The 10,861-nt window shown below is 44.0% G+C and overlaps 1 protein-coding gene across 1 annotated transcript; it reads left to right on the top strand.

The window, feature by feature from the left end:
• Positions 1–6,143: 6,143 nt before the first annotated feature.
• LOC306899230 (uncharacterized protein) lies at positions 6,144–8,552 on the top strand (the record flags this gene model as incomplete). The annotated part of the gene is made up of 3 exons (XM_079465345.1): positions 6,144–6,451; positions 6,865–7,622; positions 8,431–8,552. The coding sequence occupies 3 exons, from the start codon at positions 6,144–6,146 to the stop codon at positions 8,550–8,552; spliced, it is 1,188 nt and encodes a 395-aa protein (XP_079321471.1).
• Positions 8,553–10,861: the final 2,309 nt, after the last annotated feature.

The raw sequence follows: 10,861 nt of genomic DNA, 5'->3' as shown, positions 1-10,861 counted from the left end.
CCAATGGTCAATCTGAGCGGGCAAACCAGGAGCTGGAGAAGGCGCTGCGGTGCATGGTTTCTCGCAAACCCCAGGCTTGGGCACAACAACTGATGTGGATAGATTATGCTCACAACTCCCTCACCTGCTCTGCCACTGGTATGTCACCTTTCCAGTGTGTGTATGGCTACCAGCCCCCCCTGTTCCCCAGCCAGGAAGGAGATGTGGCCTGCCCGTCTGCCCTCGCCTATGCCCGCCGTTGCCATCGTACCTGGTCACAAGCTCGTGCCACGCCACTCAAGTCAGCTGTCAGCTATGCCACTGGAGCTAACCGCCGAAGATCGCCGGCACCCGCCTACCGTGTTGGCCAGAAGGTGTGGCTGTCAGCCAAGGATCTCCCACTGCGGGTGGAGTCGCGTAAACTGGCACCTCGATTCCTCGGCCCGTTCCCTATCCAGAGGGTCATCAGCCCAACCGCAGTCCGGCTCCAGTTGCCAACCTCCATGAGGGTGCACCCTACTTTCCATGTTTCGAAGGTCAAGCCGACGCATGAAAGCCCGCTGGTCCCCGTGCCGCTTCCTCCTCCTCCTCCTCGCCTCGTTGACGGTGGGCTGGTGTACACCGTTCGACGCCTGCTTCGGTCCAGACGGCGAGGTAGGGGCCTCCAGTATCTCGTCGACTGGGAGGGCTATGGACCTGAGGAGAGAACCTGGGTACCAGCCAGTCGGATTGTGGACCGGACACTCATCGCCGACTTCCACCGTCTGCATCCTGATCAACCTGCAATCCGTAGGGGCCGCCCCAGAGGGGTCCCTAACCGTCCTGCCCGCCCGGCTTCCTGTCCTGTGCCTGACCCTATCTCGGTACCTGTCCCGTCTTCTGTCCACGACCCTCCAGCTCCCTCCGAGGATGAGGATGTTCACTCGGACCGCTCGGAGGAATTCTAGCCCTCCACCGGCTCCCCTCCGCCCTCCCGACGTGGTGTCACTCTTGGGGACTTCTGGGGCCGTCCCTTAGGGGGGGGGGGTTCTGTCATGAGCTCTCTCTCTGCCTGGTAACACACGCTGATTGAAGTCTGATGACCTCCACCTGTTCCACCTGTTCCTGCTTTGCTCTGCCTCACCCTCGTTTACCTACCAGCTGCACTGCATTCACCACTCATCATGCCCTGTATTTAAAGCCTTGCTTTTCAGTCCACACTTGTCAGATCGTCTGCAACCAGCACCCGTTACCTGTCTGTTTTGGAAAACGCCTCTGACTCTTTGCCTGTGATCCCGGACCCGCTCGACTACTTCTGTGTTCTCCAGCCCCGGACTTCCCGGATCATCCAGCTCCTGCCATCGCTGTTCGGCTAATGGGGGAACACACACACGCAGACTCTTGGAACTCCTGTACCCCCCCCCGGAACCCCTGAAACCCCCTTAACCCCCAACCCTTAAATAAACTTTTGAACGTGACGCTTTTGTGGTCCTCGTCCTGTTTGGTGTCTGACAGAAAATAAATGAAGTAGCAATACAAATAAGTGATGTGTTTTGAAGAAGAGAGAAAAAATCATGAAATGAGAAGGAAATGTTATTAGCAGGGGTCTACTCCTCAATCCTCGTGAAGTCAACCAGATGCTCTTATTTCTAAAAGTAACGTTAATATTTCAGCCAGGGATAGTAATAAAACGAGAGAAATCACCTTTATATGAACTCACAGGTTTTACACAGGTCTAAATGCTTTCTCAAAAGACTTAAGAATGGAATTGATACCCTCTGTTCTTTCTGTTCAGAAAAACCTGAGACAACTTTACATTTATTTTGGAACTGCTCTTTCACAGTTACATTTTGGTGTGACATTTGTGATTTTATCAATTGCTTGTAAATCCTAATGTTGATTTTAGGAGCACTTCCGGTGGGACGGGTTCACTTCCTGCCGTCGGTGTGGCGTCGCATATGCAGGTCATCTCTTCTGATGCACATGGATGTGTACACAAGTAAAGCTCTCACATTAACGTGTGTCTCTTGTAGACGTACAAAAGAAACAAAAGCCGATGCTCGCCGGCGAACCGACGGCATCAGCCCGTTGTCCGAGCGCAGAGACCCAGCGCGCCCTGACGACCGACTCTAGTAGCATGTTGGCTTGAGCCAAGGCGATAGATCACCGTGGCAACTAGTTGGTGTCGCGACTGCTTTTATACGGCACATCGGCAACGCTCCAACCGACGACGGTTGGTGAGGAAATTTACATTCACGTTTAACGTTGAGAACACGAGTCAGACAGAGCGTTTTTATTGTACACACTTTTGTTGAAAACAGAACTCGAAACACAATGATATTTATAAACGAGTAGTCACAGAATGACATTTCCAGACCTAGCTCATTAATTATGCAAAACAACAGCCAATGGCGGTTCTCCAACTGCATACAAAGCAATATTTGAATCGGTCATTCACAGATTGTTGGCCTCCAAATAAAGAGCTATTGCTTATATCGTGTCGTCATTCTTTTCACCACCTAATCAATGAAATCAATGGGACTTGATGTACACGTTTGAAAAAGCAAACTCTCTGTTCGATGTGAAACGGGGCTTTTAGGACATCTAGTGTAACGAAAACAAAGTTGCATGATATTACCAATCCTGTTTCGGAGCTACAGTATATACTCGTTTATGCTCTTTCGCAAATGCAACGCTTGGGGGGTGATGTGAAATTGTCATGAGATTACTTCTTTTTGATAAACGCATGGCTTTTACCACAAGATGACCTCTACCACTAGAGGTCGTCATCACTTCTTTGATCGTTCCTAACAATTATTTATTAATACAAATTCAAATCATGTTTATTACAGTCTCTTAATCATATTTATTACAGTCTGTTGTTCATACAACGCTAATCAATATTCGGTTATGTGTGTTTGTGTGGCACTTTTAGGAGTGTCATTCATCAATTCAGTAAGTACATTTAAACTCTTTTTATACTGGCTTTTACTTCTGTAAAGAAAATGAGAATCTGATTTGTCTTCTCCTTTCAATTGAACGTTTACACCCCTTCGCCAGTAGAGGGCGTTGTTTGATAACCGTGGACAGTTGTAAAGGTTTCCTAATGGGTTTTAGCTGCTGAATGAATGAATTCTTTAGGTTCGAGCACACAGGCTGATCTCAGACCACAGTTTCTTAGGGAGTGCCTTAAAGAAAGGTTTATTCTGCATACTCACTTTGCCATCCAACTCTTGAAGTAACTTTCTTGAACTGATATACATTCATATGTATATATATATATATATATTTAGCCTGTTTATAATGTACATATTGAACAAGATATTATTATGAAGGGATTGAGGGATTTAAGCAATAGTAACTCCAAAAATAAAGCTAGATAACACAATAAAACACAACAAAAACGTGATAACGTAATAAAAAACATGCCTTTAGAAATGTTTTATGAACGGAGTTATCTCATTTTTGAATCAAAGTCTTCATATAGGCTACTTTATAATGGCACTGATTGATGCAAGTAAACAGGCATGAAGCAAGGCACGAGAAGAAAATAAATGAAGTAGCAATACAAATAAGTGATGTGTTTTGAAGAAGAGAGAAAAAATCATGAAATGAGAAGGAAATGTTATTAGCAGGGGTCTACTCCTCAATCCTCATGAAGTCAACCAGATTCTCTTATTTCTAAAAGTAACGTTAATATTTCAGCCAGGGATAGTAATAAAACGAGAGAAATCACCTTTAAATGAATTCACAGGTTTTACACAGGTCTAAATGCTTTCTCAAAAGACTTAAGAATGGCATTGATACCCTCTGTTCTTTCTGTTCAGAAAAACCTGAGACAACTTTACATTTATTTTGGAACTGCTCTTTCACAGTTACATTTTGGTGTGACATTTGTGATTTTATCAATTGTTATGTAAATCCTAATGTTGATTTTAGGAGCACTTCCGGTGGGACGGGTTCACTTCCTGCCGTCGGTGTGGCGTCGCATATGCAGGTCATCTCTTCTGATGCACATGGATGTGTACACAAGTAAAGCTCTCACATTAACGTGTGTCTCTTGTAGACGTACAAAAGAAACAAAAGCCGATGCTCGCCGGCGAACCGACGGCATCAGCCCGTTGTCCGAGCGCAGAGAGCCAGCGCGCCCTGACGAGCGACTAGTAGCATGTTGGCTTGAGCCAAGGCGATAGATTACCGTGGCAAATAACTGGTGTCGCGACTGCTTTTATACGGCACATCGGCAACGCTCCAACCGACGACGGTTGGTGAGGAAATTTACATTCACGTTTAACGTTGAGAACACGAGTCAGACAGAGCGTTTTTATTGTACACACTTTTGTTGAAAACAGAACTCGAAACACAATGATATTTATAAACGAGTAGTCACAGAATGACATTTCCAGACCTAGCTCATTAATTATGCAAAACAACAGCCAATGGCGGTTCTCCAACTGCATACAAAGCAATATTTGAATCGGTCATTCACAGATTGTTGGTCTCCAAATAAAGAGCTATTGCTTATATCGTGTCGTCATTCTTTTCACCACCTAATCAATGAAATCAACGGGACTTGATGTACACGTTTGAAAAAGCAAACTCTCTGTTCGATGTGAAACGGGGCTTTTAGGACATCTAGTGTAACGAAAACAACGTTGCATGATATTACCAATCCTGTTTCGGAGCTACAGTATATACTCGTTTATGCTCTTTCGCAAATGCAACCCTTGGGGGGTGATGTGAAATTGTCATGAGATAACTTCTTTTTGATAAACGCATGGCTTTTACCACAAGATGACCTCTACCACTAGAGGTCGTCATCACTTCTTCGATCGTTCCTAACAATTATTTATTAATAAAAATTTTAATCATATTTATTACAGTCTCTTAATCATATTTATTACAGTCTCTTAATCATATTTATTACAGTCTGTTGTTAATACAACGCTAATCAATATTCGGTTATGTGTTTTTGTGTGGCACTTTTAGGAGTGTCATTCATCAATTCAGTAAGTACATTTAAACTCTTTTTATACTGGCTTTTACTTCTGTAAAGAAAATGAGAATCTGATTTGTCTTCTCCTTTCAATTGAACGTTTACACCCCTTCGCCAGTAGAGGGCGTTGTTTGATAACCGTGGACAGTTGTAAAGGTTTCCTAATGGGTTTTAGCTGCTGAATGAATGAATTCTTTAGGTTCGAGCACACAGGCTGATCTCAGACCACAGTTTCTTAGGGAGTGCCTTAAAGAAAGGTTTATTCTGCATACTCACTTTGCCATCCAACTCTTGAAGTAACTTTCTTGAACTAATATACATACATATATACACACACACACACACACACACACATAGCCTGTATATTGTGTACATATTGAACAAGATATTAATATGAAGGGATTGAGGGATTTAAGCAATAGTAACTCCAAAAATAAAGCTAGATAACACAATAAAACACAACAAAAACGTGATAACGTAATAAAAAACATGCCTTTAGAAATGTTTTATGAACGGAGTTATCTCATTTTTGAACCAAAGTCTTCATATAGGCTACCCTTACATCCTTAACACCAGCGGGGACGTTCCGGGAACGAAAAAATATCCTAATAAAAGGAAATGTCATTAGGAATTTTTCTTCCTAATAATGGAAACATTATAAATTTCCTAATAATGTTCTTTAAAGGTCCCCAAATAACGTCCCCCTAACCTTTAAAGAACTCCACATCATAACCTTCTCAGAACGTTCTGGGAATGTTACTAGGCAATGTCCTGAACACCAGTGGGGACGTTCTGAGAACGTTCTGGGAACGTACAATTTCTAGCGGGGGGATGCGCGGTGTAACTCTTGGGTGCCCTCTGCTGACGACTCTAAGGTTTGCCAAATTGAACACAGTGTAATCAAGTAATGCAAGTAACTAACTAACTAGAACGATCACATTTGAGATTTAAAGGGGAAATTTAAAGGGGGGGTGCAATGTTATTTGTCCATTTTTACATTCTTACTGTGTGTTCACATAGAGCGCGAATGAGGCGTCAAAAACGCGCTATTCGCGAGGAGTTGGACGCTTGAACATTTTGTGTTTACTCGCGTCATTCGCGTCATTCGCTTCATTCGCGTGAAATTCGCGTCATTCGCGCTATTCGCGTCATTCGCGCCATTCGCGCGTGAAATTCACTTCATTGCAAAATGGCGGACATGGATTACGTTGAGAGGATAGCTGCACTGTATGTGCTATGGAAGGCTGAAAAACGGCGTAAACAAGTTCGGCGCCGTGTCTGGGTCCACCCGATCCTTCGGAGGCGCACCCAGCTTGGTGAGTTTCACCAACTCCTCCAGGAGCTGCGCCTGGATGACGGCCGCTTTCAGCGGTACTTCCGACTGAGCAGGACCCAGTTCGATGACCTGTTGTCCCGTGTCGGTGGGAGGATTTCCCTCCAGGACACTAACTACAGGCGCTGTATTCCACCTGCAGAGCGCCTATCAATCTGTCTCCGGTCAGTAAATTATTTAATATTCTGTGTGATTACAAGTAATTAACGACTGAACCTCCACATACACATGACGAGTTTGTTTCAAATTAATTTTAGTAGCGATGACTGACTGAATCTATTTTTTATTCCGTTGCCTGTATGTAATATTAGTTTTGCATTGAGTTCAGAGGCTGTCATGTTGATTAATTCACTTTCTTGTGTATTTTCGACAGTTTCAATATGAAAAATAACGGTTAAATTGATTTAATGTATTTATTGCAGTTTTAAATGCTAAGATGCTATGTGAAACTTTGAAACACAATATAGTGGTTTTCTACTTGCCACTATCAATAAATTTAACTGTAAAAAATTTATATTTTCTAATATGGAATCGCAATCTGCATTTATAACCATGTTCATTTTATTTTCTCTTTCAGATATCTTGCCACAGGAGACTCCTTCCGGACCATCGCCAGCAGCTTCCGTGTTGGTGTCTCCACAGTCTGCAAGATTGTCCCAGATGTGGCGACTGCAATCTGGGACTGCTTAGTAGAGGAGTTCATGGCTGTGCCCTCCACAGATGAATGGAGGTCCATTGCAGAGGGTTTTGAGGAGAGGTGGAACTTCCCGCTCTGCTGTGGAGCACTGGACGGCAAGCACGTCATGATAAAGGCACCCCCCAGTACCGGATCCCAGTTTTTTAATTACAAGGGACATTTTTCTCTAGTTCTTCTAGCTGTTGTGGATGCAAGGTATTGCTTCCGGGTGATTGATGTCGGGGGATATGGCCGGACAAGCGATGGTGGGATTCTGTCTAACTCAGCCTTTGGCCAGGCACTCCGTGGTGGCACCCTCCATCTGCCACCTGACCGTCCTCTACCAGGAGCTGACCACAGAGGACCCCTGCCCCATGTCTTTGTGGCAGATGAGGCCTTTCCCCTCAGGAAAAACCTCATGAGGCCATTCCCTGGACGCTCCCTTCCCCGAGAGAGACGGGTATTTAATTACCGTCTGTCCAGAGCCCGGATGGTGGTGGAGAATGCCTTTGGGATCCTGTCCTCACAGTGGAGGATATATCGCCGCCTCATAGAGGTTCAGCCTGATGTTGTGGAGAGGTGTGTGAAGGCGACGTGTGTCCTCCACAACTTTCTGAGGAGATCTGAAGAGGCACCTGCTGTGAGGGCGGGGGTGCAAGGTACAGAGGAGTCGCTGCAGAGTCTTGGTCGGGTTGCAGCAAATAATTCTGCCAGAGAGGCCATCCGGGTTCGGGACAGTTTCATGGCTCACTTTTCTGCCGAGGGAGCAGTCCCGTGGCAGCCGACTGAATAGTTTTTGTTCATTACATACTGTGCTGTTTATGTCCTTTATGTTTAGCTCCTATAATTATTCCATTCTATTGTCTTTTCTTTTGATTTCCACACTTTGTATATTGTAAATGATAAATGGAGCCATCCTCCAAAATTAATCTGTCTCGTTGCTACATTCTCATTACACTATACCACAACACTGGTCCAATGACAAATAACAATTTTTACTATACTATTGTGAGTGTATTTGCAATACGACATAATTAAAGTGAATGTACAATTCAAATGATTGTAGTCTTAATATATAAATAATATTTGAATGTAACAAATATAAATGATGATTTACTATGTTATACACAAAGTAACACACCAAAACCTTTGATCATTTTATAGAACATTTATTTAAAAAAACATTTATAAAAATAAAAACTATATACAAAGAACATTTACAACTATTTACATGCAGGAATAAAAAGGATCTTGTTTGGAAGAGGGAAGAGTGAGGGTCAAAATGAAGTAGAGGAGAAAGGAGAGAAAGTCTGTTTCATTCCCTGCAGAGATTGCTGCCTCTTTTTAAAAAAACTACTGTGTGGGCTCCAATTGTTCCAAATTAAGCACAACTGTGCTGCTTTCATAAATTAATTTGTGAATTTGAAATTTCACAAATTCCTTTGTCTGAGGTGGCAATCTCTCCAGGGAAGGGACCAGACTCAAGAGGAAGAGCTCATCCTCTGAGCGTGGAGGCGGCGTTGGGGCAACAGGACGGGTCCGGAGTGCTTCCAGGAGCTGCCGCTCCACCTCCGATGGCTGCTCCCTAGGCCTTCTCCGAGCTCTTCTTGGTGGTGCTGTAACAAATGATAAAACATTTTGTACTATGAGAAGGCATAAAAGGATTAAACTAATTCACAAACGTCACTGTAAATATAATATGCATGTAAACATTGTCATAATTGCCTGTACACACCTCTGGGTACAGCAGCAGATGATGAAGCAGAAGCAGCAGCAGGTTCCGGCAGAGGGGACCCAGGCTCACTGCCATCAAAAGAACCAGTCGGATCTGTCATGACAATTTTAAATATTAATTGCACATTACACCTGTCACAGAGAAATGAATAAAACAACTACATGTTGCCCTGTTGTATTGCTTCACTTGTCAACACACCTACTGCTGCCTCGCCCTGGTCGGAGTGGTCGTACCCTGCGGCCTGATTCTCCTCATCCCCCCTTTCCATATTCCCGCTTGTCTCCCGTGGGGAGACGAAGCGGTCTAGAAAAGACAGGACCGCAGAGTACTTCCATCTTTTTCCTGAATCTGCTGCTGACCCACTCCTCTTCTCTGTCTCCTTTCTCCTCTCCTTTAAATACGTGTCCCTCAAGCTCTTACACTTCTTTCTGCACACTTCCTCTGAATAAACACATGAACTTTAGCGGGAACGTAGTTGTAAAATAATAAGCTCAATCTACCGCCTTTAGCTACCTTGTAGTTTCAATATGTATATATAACTCAAATTGAGTTAAGAATGTTTTTACAACTTACCAGATTCTCCGACCTCCTCACTCACTTTCTTCCAAGCAAGATCCTTTTTATTCCTGTTTTTATAAAAATAGGAACAAGTGTCATAAAGCTCCGGGTGTCCACACACGGAGATGATAAGTTTCTCCTCCATTTTGTTTCTGCCTCAGCTCGCTACGTCGTCTACGTCAGTACTAGAGCAGGCTCCTGATTGGTTAACGCGACGCGAATTTCCGCCAAAGTTCAGAGTTTTCAACTCGCGCGATTCGCGCAATTCGCGTCATTCGCGCAATTCGCGTCATTCGCGTGATTCGCGCAATTCGCGTCATTCGCGTGATTCGCGCAATTCGCGTCATTCGCGCCGCCTCATTCGCGCAATTCGCGCCGCAAGCGCGTCTATCGCGTCTTTACATTGACTTAACATGTAAATCACTCGCGCTTGACGCCTCATTCGCGCTCGGTGTGAACACACAGTTAGGGCTACACTTCAGCACCCCTAAAAAGAAGCTCAGCACCCCTAAAACTTGGAGTAAGAAATGTTGTTATTCTAAAAAAAATCGTCTTTTACAAGGTTAAATAATGTCCAAAACATACTCCGTAGTTTTTTGTTTAAAATGTATGTGTTAAGGATGAAAATGAAACATCCCCGCTTAGCAAATGGTGTCATCCTCTTCTCTTCTTCTACTTCTCCTCTGTACCTGCACCGCTCAGCGCGCACCGCTCAGCGCGACCGTAATCCAGCGCAAAACACATGCGGAGTGAGAACCCGTTATGTAGTGTTGTGAATCAACTAAGTTGCTCCAAAGCTGTGTCTCACACTTCTTTCCTTTTACATAGAGTTGTTCCGATTGCGAAACCATATCGGTGAGTACTGGATTAAGTATCCTGAATCACCATGGTACACCTATAACAAGTGTTTATTTTCTGACTATTTTAGTCCATCGGGTCGCCGCCGCTGTGGAGTAGCACAGGACCTGGGTGACTCGTCCATAGTCATAAACGGAGAGAAGTAGCGCCGGTTAATATGTTCTTCCGCAAGATGCATGCAGTTCTGTTTATTAACTGCTAGAGCGTGAAACAAAAACAACTAAACTGCGGACCTGTGTCTCTGTTGCAGGGGCGTCACTAGGCCCCCCTAAAATTCTGCCCAGCCCCCCTAAAAAAGTATTTGAATAATTAATTTGTGATCGCTTCAGTCCCCTTTAAAAACTCATTTGAAACGGAGGCGCGCTGCGTCAAGTTTCGGCTCCGCCCCTGATCTGAGTCTGCATGGATTCAGCGCGTTTTTCAATCCGCAGGGGAGCCGAGCAGAGTGAACATCAGAGAGTACAAGGTGTGTGTGTGTGCATTTAATGATAGATTGCTATGAAATGACATCTGCATCGGTGCAGTTTTTGTAATTGCAGTTTATATAATGTTACTTGACCAATATGGTTTCTCATCCAATACCAGTACGTCTTCGCTGCATTCACCTTCAGCCCTTATAACAGTGTGATAGTTGTTTTTTCTTCCAACAAAAATGAAGCGATTAACACCCATGAAAACATACTTTAGAAAACGATCATGATTTATTTTAATTTACGTTTTTTAAAACACATTATCGTGTATCTCGGA

Source organism: Barbatula barbatula (genome assembly GCF_947034865.1).
Source record: "Barbatula barbatula genome assembly, chromosome: 10".
In the NCBI taxonomy this organism is placed as follows: Eukaryota; Metazoa; Chordata; class Actinopteri; order Cypriniformes; family Nemacheilidae; genus Barbatula; species Barbatula barbatula.
Note: the sequence above shows the minus strand (reverse complement) of the source record. Positions and strands in the feature narration are given on the sequence as shown.